Source organism: Pelobates fuscus, chromosome 9 (assembly GCF_036172605.1).
Source record: "Pelobates fuscus isolate aPelFus1 chromosome 9, aPelFus1.pri, whole genome shotgun sequence".
NCBI lineage: Eukaryota > Metazoa > Chordata > Amphibia > Anura > Pelobatidae > Pelobates > Pelobates fuscus.
In genome coordinates, this window is record NC_086325.1 from 137,873,393 (window position 1) to 137,895,907 (window position 22,515).

At 41.3% G+C, this 22,515-nt stretch overlaps 1 protein-coding gene across 1 annotated transcript in view; it reads right to left on the reverse strand.

The window, feature by feature from the left end:
- The window catches only part of GPKOW (G-patch domain and KOW motifs), a 33,430-nt gene extending 13,599 nt beyond the window's left edge, over positions 1–19,831 (reverse strand). Inside the window, exons 1-3 of the mRNA XM_063431348.1 lie at positions 19,673–19,831; positions 3,138–3,292; positions 335–465 (exon numbers count right to left, since the gene is read on the reverse strand). Of these exons, the coding sequence (XP_063287418.1) occupies positions 335–465; positions 3,138–3,292; positions 19,673–19,824 (438 nt within the window). The 5' untranslated portion in view covers positions 19,825–19,831. The remainder of the gene's footprint in view (positions 1–334; positions 466–3,137; positions 3,293–19,672) is intronic.
- Positions 19,832–22,515: the final 2,684 nt, after the last annotated feature.

Genomic DNA, 22,515 nt, shown 5'->3' on the forward strand with positions numbered 1-22,515 from the left:
AGAATTTAAAAGCAAATGATCAAATGTTCTACTTCTAAGTATTTAAAAAACAACTATTTCATTTCAGGAGATGCAGGTTCCTAAAAATGTTGCCAGAATGTAAAGATAATGCCTGTACGGTGGCACAATGCCCATCACACAGTATGTAGCGCAGGTTGCTCTTGCAAAGTGGAGTCACTGTAGCAGACTAAGGTTTGAGCAAACACTGCATGGTTACTATAGTGACAGCACTTTAGAGCATAATTGCTGCAGATGTGCCTTAATCTATATAGCCCTGAAATTAATGATTGCAAAAACAACCTGGTTTTGAATGGTTTTCAGCATGAGGACTTACAGATTCGGGCCGGAGACGAACATCCACTTTCTCTCCGTCTTCATAACCATCAGGGACTCTGTTCTGCATGAGGAGTGGGATACTGGACGTTTGTTCAACATCAGTGCCATTCTCCAGGGCTTGGCGAGATTCTAGAACAAAGAAAATGGATTAAACAACAGGAGTACATCTTTAACCATCATGGAAAAAGAAAAACAAGCATAAACCAACACACTGTTTCAATGTAAATATCAACCTCTAAATGTATACGTTCTCCAGTTATACACAAGTGAATGTTAATGAAAAAGAGGTCAAAATAACCCCTTTTTAAAATATATATTTTTTTGTTTTGCCTTTGTGAAATGAAAGGTATCAGACAGTACTTTGAGATTTGCCCATAGATACCAAGGACTAATCAAACAGTTGATCTTTGACACTGATGATAACCCAATTCAGCTGACTGCCATATAGATTGTACTGAAGTTTGAACCCACTACTGGTATTATTTGTTGTTCTATGATCAGGTTTCCTTAGATTCTGAGATTTATTCATTTACTATTTTTCTATTTTTTTTTTTTTAATTCTTTATTTTTCTTGTGCATGTGAATACAAATAGCATTTAATCCTGCAATGCCACAACAGCATTGGCAAGCTTATTAAGAACAGTAGATTTGACATGGCAGGTGGGTAATCAGCACAATTGTATATTATATGATCAGGCTAGATCTTGTGAGATTATGTCAAGGTAAGAGATCCGGTTTGAAACGTACAATTGTAAAAGTAAAGTTAATAAAACAGGTAAAATAAGATGAACTCTGTTCCCGCATATACCACTAAGCTAGATGACAGATCTTAGCCTGTGCTGCATACAGACAATTTGTAGAGGTTAAAGAATACACAGCGAGTTATCAAGCTAAGAAATTCAGACAGGCTCAATCTAAGCACAGGAAATCATGAATGGTATCAAATAGTGGCACAGGAAGAGGAATGGCATGAGATACCAAGGCAGAAATAAAATCTGGCATAAATTGTAGATTTTCAGATAGTGTTATCGGACCACTGGACTTCAGGGCACCCCAATATTAGAGTAATAAACATCCCCCTTGTGTCATTGGCAGGAGAGGAAGAAAGGGCACAAGGGCAAGCAGAGAGGCATATTTTAAAGATTGAACACCAGTCGGAGATCAGACATCACAGCAACCGCCATCCTGGGAGTGGAGCTCAGGTTGCAGTTCCAGTATCTGGATCATCTGATTCCCACCAGTGGCAGGAGTGGAGTCAGTGCATTAGAGTTCAGGTAGGTTGCAGCAGAAGTGTATAACTTCAGGGCTCCCTTTCCGCCCCAGGCCTGAGTGAGAGCAAGCTTCATTATTTCACAGACTCTGATAGTCTCTGGAACCAAGTCATTCCTTCTCCCAGGGTAAGCAGAGGGTCTAAGTGGTGTGCGCCTTTTTCGGCAGGGGGGTGATCCTCCACTTCAGTGAGTGATGCTAGGAGCCAGTGCCTCTAGGGGCTCTTGGCCCGGATGGGCGCGTAGATAATTGGATATACCCTTGCTTGTGCACTTTGTCTGAAGGAGGCCTGTTCCACTCCGGCTTCTCATTGCTCTCAGGAACGATTTCCCACTCAGCCAGGGAAACCTGCTCATGCTCAAGGATTTTCCGCCAGAACCGCCAGTCGCCATCTTGTGGCTTGGTGCACCACACTTTCCGCGGGGTGTTTATTTGTGGCAGAAGGTAGGAGCAGTGCTTGTAGCCCCAGAATGCCTAGAGGGGACCGGGATATCCCCTGCCAGACCAGAGAGTGGGGGGGAGGGGTGGAAGGATTGCCGCTGAGCCAAACAGAGGTTTTAAAAAGGGGGGAGATCGGCCGCCTCTACCCAACCTTCGCTCAGTAGGCCGCAGCAGCGTGGCTCAGGGCTCCAAAGGGTTACAGGCTAGATTCAGGTGTCTGTGTATAGCACAGGAGCCCAACTTCAAGATAATGCCCTCCAATGGCAAATAGTAGTCGATTGATCAGAGTTGTCACCCCAAGAAGTTAGAAAAGCTCGAGGCCCACACGTCTGAACCGCATGGAAGCCAGACTCCGCCCACTATTTCATTTTAGAATGCACCTTTTACTGAACTTTTACTTTATTCATTTCTTTTTTTATGTTGTTTCACAGGCCATATTCCACGAACTAGTGCAAGAAGACACATGTTGCACCTACTTTGAACATTTACTAGTATTGCCATTACGTGGCACCAACATGATTCCTTGCAAAGGTTCCTTATGCAAATCCACAGTCAATATAAGTCTATCCCTACACAAATAGTTGCACTAGCCTGAAATGACTGCATATTCATATTTTTATTATCAGATTTAATTGTGCATGCCCATTTTAATTCCAATCAGTATAATGCACAAAAAAAATGATTCCTTTGACAGTTGATAATCTTTTAAATCTTTGTTCGAGTAGTCATTTGTTTCCTCTGTCAATCACATGTGTTCATATTCATTTTCATTTGAAGAACAGGAACAGCCACAGAACACCATTTTGAATTTATGCAAAACTGGCAAAGTCATTTTGATTGATAAAAGGAGGAAAAAACACTGGGGTTTATTCACTAATGAGAAAATATGTGGCGAAAGAAAACCAAATTGCAAAACTTAGACTAAAACAGCCGAGGTGAGACTGTAATGGAGACAGGGATTTCCCCAAATATGCTGCTTTGGCTTAACATTTGCAAATCGATTTTCAGTTGATTAAAATTCAATATTTAGAGAATAAAATGTAGAGTGTTTTTTGCATGTTACGAGTCAGTTATAAATACAGGGTATTCACCTTCTATCAACTCCTGCACAGCTTGAGATAAAACATTGTCTTCTGCTGTCTGAGGTCCACCATCCTGTGATTTCTCCTGCGTCTTCGTGAGGGACCATCTGTTTTTATGGATAAGGGGGATAACCAATTCTTTGGGAGCTGGAGTGACGTTAACACTGCAAAAAAATAAAAATAACTTATAGTAATGAACTTGAATGTGTGCATTAAGTATTATATTTCAAGAATTATAAAAAAATTAAATAGTGCAAAAATAAATAAAAAATAAAAAAACAAAATAATTCTACAATGTGATCTTGCTTCTTAAAAGGACACCTCAACCTCCTTCTGAAATGGAGATACAGGCCAAGTTGATGTTCAGGCACCTTCACTGCCGCAATGTGCACAGGAGAATTGACCATGACCCAATGGTCGCAGCCTAGGATTGTAAAGTGTCCAAATATTTGTACAGATTATGAAGAAGTTAAATTCCTCATTATAATGTCGGGGAAGAGAGTGAAGATTTAGGGTGCTTGGAGTATTTCCCCCCTCGTAAAATATGTTCCATGATTTGGTGCGCTAATGGACTTATGGTGCATTGAGAATGACTCCCCCTGGTCCTTGATTTCCAGGAGGTGTGTGTGTGTGTGTGTATATATATATATATATATATATATATATATATATATATATATATATATATATATATATATATATATATATATATATATATATATATATATATATATATATATATATATATATATATATATATATATATATCTATCCAGAGGCCACATCTGTATAATCTGTGCAGTTCTGGATACAATCCTGACGGATGTCATATGGAATCAAGCACAGAAGAATGTACATTAGGAGCGCATTTAAGTAGTTCTTGAATTAACAGAAGCACTTCTGGTGGATTGCGGTGACTGTTGAACATGCAGCTCAATGGCTCTCAGTTAAAAATACTGGTGTGGCCAGAGGTCTGCGATGGAGGGGGGGGGGGGGAATAAACAACTCACAACTAGTTTTAAGGCAAGAAGGGCTAAATTTAAACAAATGCATTTAAACAATGATTGAATTTTTGGGGGATTTGTATAGTTGTAAAAACAGCAACCCATGTATTACAACCTATTAATGCTAAAATCATATCTAGTGCTCTTCTCCTTTTAGATTTTTTTTTTTTTTAAGGTTTCTACATATGCAATATTTAACATTTCTATAGTTTTATTAAAGCTAATACTAAAGGCTTTCATAAACCGCATATTTGAGTGTAAAGACTTTCATTGTCAATTTTTTTTTTTAAAACAATGATATTAATATTTTCATGTTGCTTTGGCAATGTGAAGATATTTAATAATGTAAAACTCACCACAAAAATTTCTCGTGCAATGAATGAATCAACGAAAGGGACGGACTATTTATACATATGATATGGATGTCTGAATACTTGCACTTTGTTAAAGTCTGTGGGCGAAATGCGTTGGGTGTTCTTTTAATTCAATGCATTACTCTGCTTTTGTTTTATTTAAAATAAAGAGTTGCAGTTTGTACTAAGTGGTGAATTACCGATCCTATGTTTGACTATTTTCAAGCTGCTTTTTAGAAGCATTCTTACGGTGGGGATTTCTCCACTTAAGTCCTGATGCTCTAAGCAACGTATACTGCTCGAAGAATAGTATTTACACAATATATATCTGATAAAGCTTATAGAAGACAGAGTTGCACTTTTGGGTGTCTGTTTGCTTTTTTGAGGTTCAAGTGATCTGCACCGCATTGCAGACCTGAAGTGGGTATAATAGCGCTTCATCTTTTAATATTGAGCTAGAAAGATAGCTCTAACACGTGAGAGTGCCTTTTTGTACAGATACATATATAATCTATATCAGATGTCAAGTGTATCTGTTTTCTTTTAGGCTTTCATTGGACTCGTATCTACAAGCAACATCGTTACAGAATGTTTTCGCGACAAAACTATAAGGGTTCTTTTGTCTTTTAAGTTTTGCTGCCTCTATATTTGCACCAGGCGCTGGGGTGTTCACTTAAATTGTGGGCATTTCTAGGCTTTGTCACCCCGCTGAGTAAATCTTCAAGAGAGGCAAAATTTATTACACAGACAGGGTTATTCACTAAATTGTGAATTTAAAGAGAATTTAAAATTAGAGGGCAAAAGTGATAGAAGTAGATGCATTCTCCAAGTCAAGTAAATTTTGAGATTTTATAAGTCACTTTGAATTCTTGACAACTGACATTTTAGTGCAGGAGTAGGCAACCTTTTAGTAGTACCATGCCACAACAAGATCTTGAAGTCTCTTGGCGTGCCAATTCTGTTATTTTAAATTGAGGAGTGCATGTTGCTGTATTCTGCTTGTGCGATTTATGGGTGCTGCAGTTGATTTGTAGGGTTGTATGTGTGCGTATGTGGGCTGTTACATTGTATTTGTTCATGAGTAGTTTGTGGCATTGTGTAAGAGACCTGTGAATGTGGGCTGTGTATGGGGGCTGCTTCTGGAATGGAGTGTGTGCATGTGTCACATTGTGCGTGTCCACGGCTGTTTGCATTATTTGTATGAGAGTGAGGCTTCTACTGCAGCTGTGTGGCAGTGAGTGTGGCTTCCCTGGGGTCCATGGTCGATGGCAGGAGCTGCTCTACTCCATTTCAGATTCCCGTTCACATGTATTGGAATGAATTGATCTGAGATTACTTCTTCTAAGTGCTGTAATGCATAAATCAAGTATTTCCCCTCACCACCTGCAATCACCGCTCTGTTTGCACTAGGAGATATCTGAAGACCCACTGGGACTCCTGAAAGGCACAAGCCTGTTTGGCTCTGACAGCCTGGAGTGTGGTGCCATAGGTTGCTGACCCCTGTTTTAGTGCGTAATCTTGTTCCATTTTCCCCCAGATATGAGAAGTATGCAGCTACAAGAGAAGCTGTAAACACAAGAACAGCTTAGCATTATGAAACGGTGTTGGTGTAGAGGTCATACCCGCCAATTAAACCATCTCACACCACGCAGCAGCATTGAGCACATAATGCAAAAGGCAAAGGACAAATCAGACAGCACCAACAGCTAGGAACTACCCTTATATCAGTTCAGTAGAGCTCTACACCCATACAATATTCAACTGCTATAAAATCAAGTAAACAGTCTTCCATTTACCTAATAAGGCAGAGACGCCATGAGAAAAAGTTCTGCATTACGTGGGCAGGCACTCTTTGGCACAAAAAAATATATATACTGTTACAAACAAGAACAGGCAGGACCAATAAAGCAAACTCTCTCATTCCCATCCACAACTCTTGTCTGCCAGCTGTTGGCCAATTAAAGCACCGAATGCCAGAGGGACCTCGTTTCAAAACATGCATATGCAAGAGGCATTAAAAAGACATCCCTCCCCTTTATATACTCTAAAATGAGAGCCACAGCTCAATGCTCTTTTATCTGCCACAATGCTAATTGCTCATTCACCACTGATTGTATTGATTTCTGTATATGAAGTATACCTGGTTTATATAATTTTAGCGGTGTTCACCCAGTAAAATACTGATGGAAAAAAAAAAAAAAAAAGACATCACCCAACATAAGTTTAGTTTGAAATGTAAATTCTACTCGCCAATATCCTACAGCCTGGTAGTATGAGAGAAAGGACGCAACCACGGCACACAATGCATTTAGAAACAGAAATACTGTATATATTTCTTCGCCTCTTTTTCCATGCTTTCCTAAAACTTAATTCAGGGCAGGGAGGAGGGCTGCAAATAGCAAATTAGAAAATAGTCAAATATCGCGCAGCAAATTTTTATTACATAATCGCTGCTGTTATACACATACAGAAAGCACTCTTTCATTTCTTAATAACTGTTTAGTACTAGTTAAGGGAACTTGCCATGTAAAGTATGACCAACGCTTCCCCATTATTGTGCTCCTAAAACATCTTGTTTAATTCAAATGACACGTTTTCTGGGACTTTCAATCTCTAAGACTAACAGAAGAGAAGCTGTGTTTTCAACTTCTGTACACTTCCTCTTGGTGTATAATCTCATCTTTAGGAAACACAAATAATCTTCCTGCTGTTTAGTACTTCTTGTGTACATTTGGCTGAAAACCAAGACAGCATTGTGAAACATAATGATTCATGGATTTACTGTAATAACTTACAGAGCTGTCTTACAGCGTTTCCCATTTAAGTTTTTCGCAAAAAGAAATATGTATACATATAAAAATAAAACAAACAGACTGGGTGGAAATAGCTGTCATTTTAATGGAATTAGAAGATGAAGTAAGTACTACTTGTCTTATAGATAAGGGTGTTTAAAGTGCCCTTTAAAACCCAACTCAAACAGGTGTAAAAACCATTTCCAAAGTGCTATGACTATTTGAAATTGCTTCCCGCTCCTTCCTTAAAGGGACACTATAGACACCAAGACCACCTCAGCTCATTGAAGTGGTTTGAGTGCATATTCACAGGTCCCTGAACCCTGGAAAGGTACTTATTGCAGTTTTTAATTAACTGCAATAATTACCTTTATGGGTTAACTATCTCAAGTGGCTGTCTACCAGACAGCCAGTAGAGGGACTTCCAGATCGTCAAGTGATTTTTGGTCACCCTCACACAATGCATGAGGACATCCAGCATCACCCAAAACCCCATAGGAAAGCATTGTATAATACTTTCCTATGGGGCTGTTCTAATGCGAGTGCAGCCATTGCGCATTAGATCTCCCCCGCCGACTGACATCGGCATGGCAGAAGTAAAGGCAGACATCGGTGCTGGACTCAGGTAATTGACAGAAGGGATTTTTCTTAGTAATGATCTGACTTCCCACTTGGGGTTCGTCGGGCACCAGTCCCCATCTCCATTACAGTCTCCATTTAGCTCTGAACCAAGTCCGGCAAAGAGCTGGAATTGCAGACTATGGCTGAGATCAGGAGCGTTAATGGAAGCTCATAGCGAGAGCTTCTGGCTCTCACTTCTAAATGAGGGGAGATGGGAAGTAGCACCCTTCGGTTATCAGGTAAGAAGTCAAAACGTTACTAAATGATTTGACTACTTACATGAAGGGGTCACGTAGCACTCCCGGGCTTGGAGTGTTTCTTTAAGAAACATTACAGCAACAAAACATGCACAAGATCTGCAATTACAAACTGACTGCTCACTTCTGTACATTTCTTAAAAATTCCAACTTATTTTAGCACTGATGCTCTCTAAGGAGAGGAGAACAGGTCAAAGTAACGTACACACCACAAGTGCTACACTTCCTTAAAAGACAGCCTAGAATAGAACCACAACTTAACCCCTGAGACCAAGGACTCGTCCCACTTGTATTTGTATCCATACTTTTGTAAATATGTGTTATTTTTTACATGCTAAAAGAACTAAACTGGCTGTCCCTGGAATCCAGACGCACCCTTCATCTTTCCAGCCTTGTGTTTAAGAGCTTTTCTGGGAAACTCCCACCCTACCTGAACGCAATGCTTTCCCCGGCTGTTCCCACTTCCTATAACCTCCGATCTAGTACCAACACCTTACTTAGTCTACCTCAATACAAAAAGAAAGCAGCCCGATCCTCCTTCTCCTACAGAGCCCCGCATTTGTGGAACAACCTCCCGCACAAATTAAAATCTTCCCTAAGCTTAAAGGGACACTCCAGGCACCCAGACCACTTCTGCTCATTGGAGTGGTCTGGGTGCCAACTCCCACTACCCTTAACCCTGCAAGTGTAATTATTGCAGTTTTTTTTTAAACTGCAATAATTACCTTGCAGGGTTAAGTCCTCCCCTAGTGGCTGTCTATTAGACAGCCACTAGAGGGAACTTCCTGCATCATAGCACAGGTTTTCTGTGCTAGAGTGTCGCTGGACGTCCTCACGCTGTGTGAGGACCTCCAGCGTCGCTCTATTCCCCATAGGGAAGCATTGAAATTAATTTTCAATGCTTTCCTATGGGGTGCGCTAATGCGCATGCGCGGCATTGCCGCGCATGCGCATTAGGTCTCCTCGGCCGGCGGGCGAGATCAGTCTCGCCCACCGGCCGACGTAAGCAGAAGGAGGAGCGGCAGGGGAGGAGGAAGCAGCGACGTGGGACCTGTCGCTGCCTCTGGTAAGTCACTGAAGGGGTTTTCACCCCTTCAGCAACTGGGGATTGGGGGGTGGGAGGGAGAGGGACCCTCCAGTGCCAGGAAAACGGATCGTTTTCCTGGCACTGGCGTTTCCCTTTAAAGTCCTTTAAGAGATCCCGCTCTCCATACCTCAAAACAGAATGCACCAGTCATGGTTGATTATATATTTCCTACCTGTTCTATGTTAAATTTTATATATATTGTATATTAATATTGTTTTTGTATTTTATTGTACACTAACTGTAACAATGCAATGATTTGTGGACCCAGGACATACTTGAAAACGAGAGAAATCTCAATGTATCTTTCCTGGTAAAATATTTTATAAATAAATAAATATTACCTTGTACATTAAGCGCATAGACAATGAGACATAACATGACGCAGCCAAACAGACAGGCACAGACTAAAAGATCTGCAAAACCAACCGTATCACATGCCCCTGTCTGTCAAATCAAGCATATCAAATGTCTATGTAATGTATGCCTTTTTTCTCTTTTATTGTGAAAACCTGAAAACCCAATAAACACAGAATGTTTATAAAAAAAAACAAAAAAAAAAGACAGACTAGAAAAAAACAAAAAAATGTCGACATTTTCTTAAATAATTAATTCAGTGGTAAAGTCACTTTTTCATAACTTAAGGAACATTGCTTGTAGGTAGTGCATTTACTGACTGAATATATTTCATGTGTGCTGACCACAAAAAAAAGAGAACGGGATTGAGATGCAGAGGAAATTGGTGTGGTGAACAAGTCTGAGACAGGAAAGTATTGCACACTTCCTGTACACTACAGTGGAAACAAACAAATAGAGGTGATGTGAACAGATCACAATTGCCTAGGTTACCGTTTAGCAAACACAAGACCCTTCTGCAGAATGCAGTATCCATATAAAATATATACATTTCTTATTCCTGTATCAACAAATTAATACGTCTTTCAAAGCTCGTTCGTTATTGGCAATTAAGTATTAGACTAATTTTCTAATTAATGTAATCAATTAAGTATTATTGATAAGCAGTATACTACTTCCCGCTGTTAAACTACTTGCTTAGGATACTGATTCACATGTGTCTTTTATAATTGTGATTTTTTTAAAGTCTTTTTTATATATATATAGTAAAATTGATGTATGTATCAGCTTGACAAAGACCTTTTGGGGTCGAAACGTTGCTGTTGGGGTTCCTATCAAAGTACCTGTCTTGAACCAAGGAGTGCCTGGACCTCTGTTACTTTATTAATTTTTGGAAATCTGGTGTTTGATTCCGGTTCATCAAGTACCCTGGCTCAGATTTATGGGAGTGAGTGCAGTTCTACACACACTACTAAAGGTTTATTTTAAACACCGTGGAATTTGTTTGCACCTTCCCTATCGTTATCTATTCACTATTGGCAAAACTTGCCCTAAAAGTATAAGTATTTCTGTACTAATCCTTACATTAGGGAACCTGATGACTAACCCAGCACAAGCAGCACTTATTATACAGATGAGTAAGCAAGACGAATATTTTCGGCAGCTGATGGCAATCTTGTTTTTCCTGAATACTCCCAACACAGAATCTTTAAGTCAAAGTTTGAAAAAACACTCAAGAAAAACGTGAGTTACAAACTACGTAGTGCTACTATAGCTGAATGAATACTATAAAACTTAACGGATTCCAAGAGGAATGTGAATGCATGCACAACCTACTCTCTTTAAAGAGAAAAGTGAAGAGTGAAAAAGAGGAAAATTCCAGAGGGATCTCTGGGACTATGAGAACCACTATGTATATAGATGGCATTAAGTTAATAACCCCTATGGCTATTCTACACAGAGGCAATCTAGAAATAAACAAATAAAAAAAACTGAAAAAGAAGTAGAGAAATATGGCTGGCACCTCCTTTTCTTCATCTCAAGGAAATATCACGCAATGAATCCACCTATTTTTTAGGTGAAACCCCCCCATACAGGGGAACATCAAGCGAAGATGTCTCAGAAGGCCCAAAAGGGGTCGCCAAAAGAGCAAAAACTTTACCATCGATGTGATTAATCTTTCTTTAAAGGAACTATCTAGTGAAGAACTGGTGGTGTTAGAAAAAAGGTTTGAATTTGTCTCCTATGTATACTCACAAAGCTCTAGATCATGGGTCCTCAAACTCCGGCCTCCCAGATGTTGCTGAAATACAACTCCCATGATTCTCTGGCTATCTATGTAATTCAAAGAATCATGGGAGTTATAGTTCAGCAACATCTGGGGGGCCGGAGTTTGAGGACCCATGCTCCAGAAGATATTAATCTATGTAGATTCTTTCGTAGTTTGAGACTCAAAGTATTCTTAAGTAAGCGAAGGGCTTAAATCAGGAACTTGACCTCATCTCGTCAATGTTATTTGATTTTAAATTTTGGTTACTTAGAAATATTTTTTTTGTTTTATGTAATTTACTATTTTGTCTTTTTTATCATTACAGACATTCCTCAATTGAGGAACTGATTGTTGCTGGTGTTAGTCTTCTAGATACATTATATCTTATAATCTGACCAGTCTTACATTGTGAACATGAAATTCCTTAATATAATAGTGAGCATGTAATTCCTTAATACAATAGTATAATTATATGATCAATGTGATATTTACATCTATATTCTTACTTTTCTATTAAGTATCCAGATTATATTTGTAGTTGAACTGAGATGACAGTCCTCTACTATATCCGTTGTGGATATCTCTTTAATTAAAAATTATACTACTGTCATCTCTCTTCATTATTATTTATTTGCACGATTTTTCACCCCTTTTTTTTTTTATACTTTATTATTAACACTTTGTTTGCACTATTAACACTTTTAATCTTTCATATACTTCCTTATTTTGTATGGTATTTATTTTAATTTCATAACCAATGGCTTCAGTCACACACACACACATATATATATATATATATATACACACACACACACACACACATACACATATATATATATATATATATATATATCACTTATCTAATTCAAATACAGTTTAACACTGGTTTAAATCCTATACACTTTGCACTTTTCTCACCTACAGTGATTATAGTCTAAATTTTTGTCTCTTTAAAAGTTTTAAATTACGCAGATATTATATACACTTCGACTCCAATTGAGTTGTTCTAGCATATTTAAGGTTATTTTTCTATATACACTTTCTTCTATATATAACAATTATGTGAATTTGATGTGTTTTGTGTGTTAAGGATACTTAATATTAATACTCTGATCTTGATCAAGGATCTCTAATCGATAATGGAAATAACCTACTTAAGGGCATCTCTTTATACACATTTTCTTCTATATATCAAAACTCTGAACTTGATGTGCTTTATGTGTTAAGGATACTTAATATTAATACTCTGATTTTTATCAAGGATTTCTAATCGATAATAGAAATGTATGTACTCGTATACTCTGGTCTTATCTTTGTATTGTATATGTGTATTTTATGTCCTATATACACTTGGATGTTATGTCAGTATCCATATAAAAATATATACATTTATTTTTCCTGTATCAACAAATTAATAAGTCTTTCAAAGCTTGTTCGTTATTGGCAATTAAATATTAGACTCTCTTTCTAATTAATGTAATCAATTAAGTATTATTGATAAGCAGTATACTACTTCCCGCTGTTAAACTACTTGCTTAGGATACTGACTCACATGTGTCTTTTATAATTGTGATTTTTTTAAAGTCTTTTTTATATATATATATAGTAAAATTGATGTATGTATCAGCTTGACAAAGACCTTTTGGGGTATAAATGTTGCTGTTGCCATTGGTACATGAACTAACCCTCGGGGCTAGACGAGGGGCTAGATTGCTACAGCTTGGCTCTCTCCGGAAGGCCCGGAGTTCTCAGGCGTGATATCTCGGATCCGAGACTGCCGATTGATGGACGACCTGACTGCACGGGTGAAGGGTACGACAGAGAAGTTCCTAAAACTTTGGGAGCCCTGGGATAATAGTGTAGCAGGATTGGCGTAAATGGAACGTGTCCACCAGGAAAATGGGGTATAGAGGGCCCGTGGGCTTTTCTTTTGCCGGTCCCGCGATGTCCCGGGCTGATCGCCCCGCTCTCGCTGCGGCCCGGTTCCAGCGCCTCACCTCTTCTTCTTCTCTGCACCTTTTACTCCTTTCTCTTCCACAGCTACTCCCTGGTTTCTCGGCAACGGGTCTCGGGGGTAGGTCTCTTTTTCTTTTACTCGAAGGTATTATTCTCCTTGGTTCCTCACTTTGCCTGTCTAACCGGCATCTCTCCAGGTACGATCGGTGCGATAAGGGTAGGCGGAGATATTGTATTCTCCGGATGCCTTTTTCCTGACGGGACCCTTATAGGATAGAGGGTAATTGACCGAGTCTTATACACCACCTCAAACTAGAGTTAGTTGACCGTGTCGACCTGTATAGGGAAGCTCGGGGTGGTTTAGCTATTGCTATTAGGCGACCTCTTTTATCACCACTGTTGGTCACTGCTAACATGACACGTTACCTTGTGTTCCTGGTCCTCTAATCGAATAGAAATCGGAAGACAATAGCCAAAACGTATAGCATATTACCAAATCCCTGAAGGGGATCAGGCGCTACCGAAATTAGGGACAAGCGTGTCTGGGGGACGGTTGTCAATTAGGATTGTTTTCCTCAGATCGACCTCTTCCACTGAGGCTTCTAAGCAGGACACACGATAGTACCGCTCCAGTTATGACACCTTCGGGCAAAAGTGAGGAATTTTATTACTGTTGCTGTATAAATTTCTAAGGTGGCTTGTACTATATGCTGTTGTTACATTGTTACATTTACAAAACTGTTCGTGTGTATTTCGGCTTCTGCGCAAGCCTTCAAGTTATATGATTCTTGCCTTAACCATCGTGTGCAAAAATAAAGAATTTAAAAAAAAAAAAAAAAAAGAAATGTTGCTGTTGCGATTCCCAATAAAGTACCTGTCTTGAACCAAGGAGTGCCTGGACCCGTTACTTTATTAATTTTTGGAAATCTGGTGTTTGATTCCGGTTCATCAAGCACCCTGGCTCAGATTTATGGGAGTGAGTGCAGTTCTACACACACGTGTCAGTGAGTGTGCGTGTCTCTCTGTCAGTCAGTGAGTGTGCGTGTCTCTCTGTCAGTCAGTGAGTGTGCGTGTCTCTCTGTCAGTCAGTGAGTGTGCGTGTCTCTCTGTCAGTCAGTGAGTGTGCGTGTCTCTCTGTCAGTCAGTGAGTGTGCGTGTCTCTCTGTCAGTCAGTGAGTGTGCGTGTCTCTGTCAGTCAGTATGTGTGTGTGCGTGTCTCTCTGTCAGTCAGTGAGTGTGCGTGTCTCTCTGTCAGTATGTGTGTGTGCGTGTCTCTCTGTCAGTCAGTGAGTGAGTGTGCGTGTCTCTCTGTCAGTATGTGTGTGTGCGTGTCTCTCTGTCAGTCAGTGAGTGTGCGTGTCTCTCTGTCAGTCAGTGAGTGTGCGTGTCTCTCTGTCAGTCAGTGAGTGTGCGTGTCTCTCTGTCAGTATGTGTGTGTGTCTCTGTCGGTATGTGTGTGTGTCTCTGTCGGTATGTGTGTGTGTCTCTGTCGGTATGTGTGTGTGTCTCTGTCGGTATGTGTGTGTGTGTCTGTCGGTATGTGTGTGTGTCTCTCTGTCAGTATGTGTGTGTGTCTCTCTGTCAGTATGTGTGTGTGTCTCTCTGTCAGTATGTGTGTGTGTCTCTCTGTCAGTATGTGTGTGTGTCTCTCTGTCAGTATGTGTGTGTGTCTCTCTGTCAGTATGTGTGTGTGTCTCTCTGTCAGTATGTGTGTGTGTCTCTCTGTCAGTATGTGTGTGTGTCTCTCTGTCAGTATGTGTGTGTGTCTCTCTGTCAGTATGTGTGTGTGTCTCTCTGTCAGTATGTGTGTGTGTCTCTCTGTCAGTATGTGTGTGTGTCTCTCTGTCAGTATGTGTGTGTGTCTCTCTGTCAGTATGTGTGTGTGTCTCTCTGTCAGTATGTGTGTGTGTCTCTCTGTCAGTATGTGTGTGTGTCTCTCTGTCAGTGTGTGTGTCTCTGTCAGTGTGTGTGTCTCTGTCAGTGTGTGTGTCTCTGTCAGTGTGTGTGTCTCTCTGTCAGTGTGTGTGTCTCTCTGTCAGTGTGTGTGTCTCTCTGTCAGTGTGTGAGTGAGTGTGTCTCTCTGTCAGTGAGTGAGTGAGTGTGTCTCTCTGTCAGTGAGTGAGTGAGTGTGTCTCTCTGTCAGTGAGTGAGTGAGTGAGTGTCTCTGTCAGTGAGTGAGTGAGTGTCTGTCAGTGAGTGAGTGAGTGAGTGTCTGTCAGTGAGTGAGTGAGTGTCTCTCTGTCAGTGAGTGAGTGAGTGTCTCTCTGTCAGTGAGTGAGTGAGTGTCTCTCTGTCAGTGAGTGAGTGAGTGTCTCTCTGTCAGTGAGTGAGTGAGTGTCTCTCTGTCAGTGAGTGAGTGAGTGTCTCTCTGTCAGTGAGTGAGTGAGTGTCTCTCTGTCAGTGAGTGAGTGAGTGTCTCTCTGTCAGTGAGTGAGTGAGTGTCTCTCTGTCAGTGAGTGAGTGAGTGTCTCTCTGTCAGTGAGTGAGTGAGTGTCTCTCTGTCAGTGAGTGAGTGAGTGTCTCTCTGTCAGTGAGTGAGTGAGTGTCTCTCTGTCAGTGAGTGAGTGAGTGTCTCTCTGTCAGTGAGTGAGTGAGTGTCTCTCTGTCAGTGAGTGAGTGAGTGTCTCTCTGTCAGTGAGTGAGTGAGTGTCTCTCTGTCAGTGAGTGAGTGTCTCTCTGTCAGTGAGTGAGTGAGTGTCTCTCTGTCAGTGAGTGAGTGAGTGTCTCTCTGTCAGTGAGTGAGTGAGTGTCTCTCTGTCAGTGAGTGAGTGAGTGTCTCTCTGAGAGTGAGTGAGTGTCTCTCTGTGAGTGAGTGAGTGTCTCTCTGAGTGAGTGAGTGAGTGTCTCTCTGTCAGTGAGTGAGTGTCTCTCTGTCAGTGAGTGAGTGTCTCTCTGTCAGTGAGTGAGTGTCTCTCTGTCAGTGAGTGAGTGTCTCTCTGTCAGTGAGTGAGTGTCTCTCTGTCAGTGAGTGAGTGTCTCTCTGTCAGTGAGTGAGTGTCTCTCTGTCAGTGAGTGAGTGTCTCTCTGTCAGTGAGTGAGTGTCTCTCTGTCAGTGAGTGAGTGTCTCTCTGTCAGTGAGTGAGTGTCTCTCTGTCAGTGAGTGAGTGTCTCTCTGTCAGTGAGTGAGTGTCTCTCTGTCAGTGAGTGAGTGTCTCTCTGTCAGTGAGTGAGTGTCTCTCTGTCAGTGAGTGAGTGTCTCTCTGTCAGTGAGTGAGTGTCTCTCTGTCAGTGAGTGAGTGTCTCTCTGTCAGTGAGTGAGTGTCTCTCTGTCAGTGAGTGAGTGTCTCTCTGTCAGTGAGTGAGTGTCTCTCTGTCAGTGAGTGAGTGTCTCTCTGTCAGTGAGTGAGTGTCTCTCTGTCAGTGAGTGAGTGTCTCTCTGTCAGTGAGTGAGTGTCTCTCTGTCAGTGAGTGAGTGTCTCTCTGTCAGTGAGTGAGTGTCTCTCTGTCAGTGAGTGAGTGTCTCTCTGTCAGTGAGTGAGTGTCTCTCTGTCAGTGAGTGAGTGTCTCTCTGTCAGTGAGTGAGTGTCTCTCTGTCAGTGAGTGAGTGAGTGTCTCTCTGTCAGTGAGTGAGTGAGTGTCTCTCTGTCAGTGAGTGAGTGAGTGTCTCTCTGTCAGTGAGTGAGTGAGTGTCTCTCTGTCAGTGAGTGAGTGAGTGTCTCTCTGTCAGTGAGTGAGTGAGTGTCTCTCTGTCAGTGAGTGAGTGAGTGTCTCTCTGTCAGTGAGTGAGTGTGTGTCTCTCTGTCAGTGAGTGAGTGAGTGTCTCTGTCAGTGAGTGAGTGAGTGTCTCTCTGTCAGTGAGTGAGTGAGTGTCTCTCTGTCAGTGAGTGAGTGAGTGAGTGTCTCTCTGTCAGTGAGTGAGTGAGTGAGTGTCTCTCTGTCAGTGAGTATGTGTGTGTGTGTCTCTGTCAGTGAGTATGTGTGTGTGTGTGTCTCTGTCAGTGAGTATGTGTGTGTGTGTCTCTGTCAGTGAGTATGTGTGTGTGTGTCTCTGTCAGTGAGTATGTGTGTGTGTGTCTCTGTCAGTGAGTATGTGTGTGTGTGTCTCTGTCAGTGAGTATGTGTGTGTGTGTCTCTGTCAGTGAGTATGTGTGTGTGTGTCTCTGTCAGTGAGTATGTGTGTGTGTGTCTCTGTCAGTGAGTATGTGTGTGTGTGTCTCTGTCAGTGAGTATGTGTGTGTGTGTCTCTGTCAGTGAGTATGTGTGTGTGTGTCTCTGTCAGTGAGTATGTGTGTGTGTGTCTCTGTCAGTGAGTATGTGTGTGTGTGTCTCTGTCAGTGAGTATGTGTGTGTGTGTCTCTGTCAGTGAGTATGTGTGTGTGTGTCTCTGTCAGTGAGTATGTGTGTGTGTGTCTCTGTCAGTGAGTATGTGTGTGTGTGTCTCTGTCAGTGAGTATGTGTGTGTGTGTCTCTGTCAGTGAGTATGTGTGTGTGTGTCTCTGTCAGTGAGTATGTGTGTGTGTGTCTCTGTCAGTGAGTATGTGTGTGTGTGTCTCTGTCAGTGAGTATGTGTGTGTGTGTCTCTGTCAGTGAGTATGTGTGTGTGTCTCTGTCAGTGAGTATGTGTGTGTGTGTCTCTGTCAGTGAGTATGTGTGTGTGTGTCTCTGTCAGTGAGTATGTGTGTGTGTGTCTCTGTCAGTGAGTATGTGTGTGTGTGTCTCTGTCAGTGAGTATGTGTGTGTGTGTCTCTGTCAGTGAGTATGTGTGTGTGTGTCTCTGTCAGTGAGTATGTGTGTGTGTGTGTCTCTGTCAGTGAGTATGTGTGTGTGTGTGTCTCTGTCAGTGAGTATGTGTGTGTGTGTGTCTCTGTCAGTGAGTATGTGTGTGTGTGTGTCTCTGTCAGTGAGTATGTGTGTGTGTGTGTCTCTGTCAGTGAGTATGTGTGTGTGTGTCTCTGTCAGTGAGTATGTGTGTGTGTGTCTCTGTCAGTGAGTATGTGTGTGTCATCGGGAGGTTCAGATTTTGCACAGGGTGCTGTGGTTTAGTAGAGGGGGATGCTGGATTTTTTTTATACTGTAATTTTTAAAATAAACCTAAATTTCTATGAAAATGTACGGGTTTTTTTTTTGCGGCCCACATTGTTTATGTGGCCCGATCCAGACTTTGAGTTTGACATGCTTGCTTTACATGATGCAATAGGCAACCATCAGTGGAGCTATAACTCTGCCTCACAGAGCAGGGACATAAACGGGGTTACTTATCGAACTTGTGCATGCACATCAGACAATTGGCCAAACATCTCTCCGCTCCCGTTTTCAGCCCCTGACACAAAGATGTGGACAAAGGACCACACCAAGACTTGTTCACAAAACAGTGCGTATGCAAATAGTGTGATGAGTGCAACTGCATATTCCTTAAACCTCTGCTAGACAAAGGTTTATGGTATAAGAAAAAAAATAAATAAAACAGACCAGAATGTGAGACCCCTGATTGAGCCTTTTACCGAAAGATGAAGGGTCAGCCTTCTGCATCTGTTTGCAGCATATATGCATATTTCTGCATGCATAGCAGAAACAGCATGACATTTTAAAGGTATCTTAGTTTCATTTGCATTTTAATGCATTATCTAAAAGTGTGTGTGACACCAGTACAAATGTCAAACTTTATTATTTAAAAAAAAAAAAAAATATCAAAGAGCTACAGAATAACCTCTACGTGAAGTTTTAGAAGTATGGCGGCATCATTCACTATTTATCACTTTGCATACTTATGGAGGCACAAACTGTCACTATAAAGAAAAAGGAAAAGATACTTTTTAGACTTCTGTTAACACACTCGAATAAACAGATATTTGAATCGCATGCAAAAAAAATCATTTTTTTCAGCGCACTTTGATAAAGCCTCCCCAGCATCACTCCTTTAAGGGCGATAAAGTATCATATGATTAATTTTTTTTTTTTTTAGCTTAGTACCTACATATTGGCCAAACCATGTTTAGGATAAACCATGGCAAGAGTCCCCATTTAATTCAGGTCGAATGATCAGAAATAGCCATGCTTATTCTAGGCTACTACTTTGCTGTGGACAAAAAAAGGTTATATTATATCAATCAGGCTAAGCCAGCCAGATGGGACCATCCTGCATAATGCACTACCACCAGATTCAGCCTGGACATGTTGCAAAATTAGAAAATAAAAAATAAATAAGATCATTTTCACTATACCAAAGTGGGGGGCATAAGGTAGATTACCCCCAGCTATTGCAGAACTAGAAAGCCCACTATAGTTTCAGGCAAGCACAGCATCATGGGTGTTGTAGTTCTACAATAACTGGGGGTGGGGGGGGGTCCTACCTTTTGCCCACCTTACTCTATACAATACACAACATTAGGAGAGATTATTGTCCATATCTCACCCCAGTAACTCCTTTCCCTCAGCCCCAACCAGGTACTCCTTCTCCTCCTCCTGGTCCCGGGTATCTGGGTCTGACACCGTCTGTAGATTCTTCCTAACGCTGCGACTGAACCCAAAAGAAATAGGAGCCTGGGATGAACCGGCGGCCGCCATTTTTCCCAGGGACGCAAAGCCTGTTGGGAAAAGTCAGGTCCAGACACAGACATATTCAGAACGTACAACAGGAAGCCTACGGTAGCGCAGAGTATGCCGGGAAATGTAGTTCTAAACCACAGTGTCGATGTAGACCTGTTTCTGCATAGTGATGGAAAGCCCAATGCAATTCAGTGTATTTTATTATTCAGTCAGCAGTCAGCACAGACTTGCATTGGGGTGGAGACATTCTGTGATAGTAATACATGTTTGTAAAGCAGCTCTGTCACCAAAATAAATGTTTTTTTGTTTTGTTTTTAAATAAAATCTTTATGGAAAGCTCATTTTAATTGCAGTGAAAACATTTGTCTTTAGGTAAAGACTGAAAAGGAAAATGATCTGCTATAATTTAATATTCAGTTCCCACAGCTGTCAGGATGGCTGTGGGATCAGGCATTGTCTTGTCCATCTAGAGCAGGGGACCTCAAACTGTGGCCCTCCAGATGTTGCTGAACTACAACTCCCAATGATACTTTGAATTACACAGATAGCCAGAGAATCATGGAAGTTGTAGTTCAGCAACATCTGGGGGGGTGGAGTTTGAGGACCCCTGATCTAGAGACTTGCTCAGTGGAGGCTCCTGCATTCTCACAAGATCCTCTATAAACATCTCTGCATGCGCAAAAGTACTGCACTGACACAGGATCCTGGAGGAGAAAGCACTAAGAGCCGGAGAACCAAGGTAGAAACACTGACAGCGAACCGCTTCAGGTAAGTACAACGTTTCTCTACTGGACATCCTGGGCACCACATTACGAATGGTACAAAATATGCACTCCCCCTCGAAAGGGGCAGAGCCGCTTTAAGCAGATATAGTTGAAAGCGAGAGAAATTTCAATGTATCTTACCTGGTAAAATATTTTATAAATAAATAATTTTTATTCCCTGTTAATTTTTGAAAGTGTGAACTGTTCGTGAATTTTTTAAGGAACACTCCACTCCACTCCTGTAAACAAATAAATAAAAAAAATTAAAATCACTATTTAATACCTATACCCCCAATGAAAACATGCACGTGTTTATTTATGCATGTTGGCTTTTGGGGGTATACCGAAAAACAGTTTGCCACAGCTGTGGTTCTTATGCCTATGGCCTTTGCAATCCTCCTCGTTAACCCTAGCACATATTTTCACTTTGTACCAGGGAAATGACCAATCAGATGCTTCTAATTGAGAAGTCTCTAATTCGACGCCACAAGTGTGTGAGTGCTCTTGGTGGAGAGGGGGAGCTAGGGAGGTAACTGTGACTGAGGAGAAGGAAGAAGGACGACAGGTAAGATTTCAAAGCCCTGTTAATGTGCACTCTAACAGAGTGCTCCTGACAGCTTCCGTTGGCTCAGTGGAGCTAATGGAAGGGGGATGCAAACCTCCCTGTCTGAGTGAAAAATACTCTGCACCATTACGGGTTATCTTTCTGCTTTATTACATATACCCGCCACCATCACAAGCATGGATGATTTACAAGTAAAGAATACTCCAAACATCTGATATTTTATTGGACTTTTTATTTTGGTGCAACCTGTACATATATTTTGTATTATTCTGTTGTAGATTGGCTGGTGTGCTTGCAAACATTGTCCTGTTGCATGACCCAATTTCGATCAAGTTTTAGTTGTCCGTCAGATGGCCCCACATTTGACTCTGGAATACTTTGGTACACAAAGGAGTTCATAGTCGACTTAATGACTACAAGGTTCCCATGTCCTGTGGTTGCAAAATAAGCCCAAATCATCAACCCACTACCACCATGCTTGACAATTGGTATGAGGTGTTTGTGCTGATGTGCTGTGTTTGGTTTTTGCCAAACATGGCACTGTGCATTATAGCCAAACTTCTCTGCTTTGGTCTCATGGGTCCAAAGGACATTGTTTCAGAAGTCTTGTGGTTTGTTCAGATGCAACTTTGCAAACCTAAGTTGTTGTGCCATGTACTTTTTAGAAAGAAGAGGCATTCTCCTAGCAACCCTTCCAAACAAACAATAACTGTTCAGTCTTTTTCCAATTGAACTGTGATGGACTTTAACATGCAACATGCTAACTGAGGCCTGTTGAATCTGAGATGAAGCTTTTGTTTTTTTTGCAATTTTTCTGAACATTGCACTGTCTGAACTTGGGGTGAATTTGCTGGGACATCCACTCCTGGGAAGATTGACAACTATTTTGAATGTTGTTCACTTTAGTATAAACTTCCTCCCTGTAGAATGATGGACTTTAAATTGTTTGGAAATGGCCTTATAACCCTTCCCAGTTTGATGGCCAGCAACAATTGCTTCTCTAAGATCATTGCTGACGTATTTCCTCTTTGTTATTGTGCCAACACACACCTGAATACTCCAGACCAGCAAACTGCTAGAACTTTGACTTTTGTAGTGGTGGTCACTCTGACAAACTCTCCTTTCCACGTCAGTTTGCCACGAGCTCCTGGAGGAGCTTGCTTGCCAGCCTCCTGCCCACAGACTACGGGCCCTGCAGGTACACCTGTAAAAGACTACCGAACGTGACCCACCGTTAGCACTGATTTCATGGAACTATTTTGGGCATAGGACCATGTGCACGGTTTCTCAAATTATGACTTACAGGAAATTCCTGAACTGATCTGGGGGATTTTTGTATATATGGTGGTCACCCAGATCAGGGCTATCAGGGGATGTAAC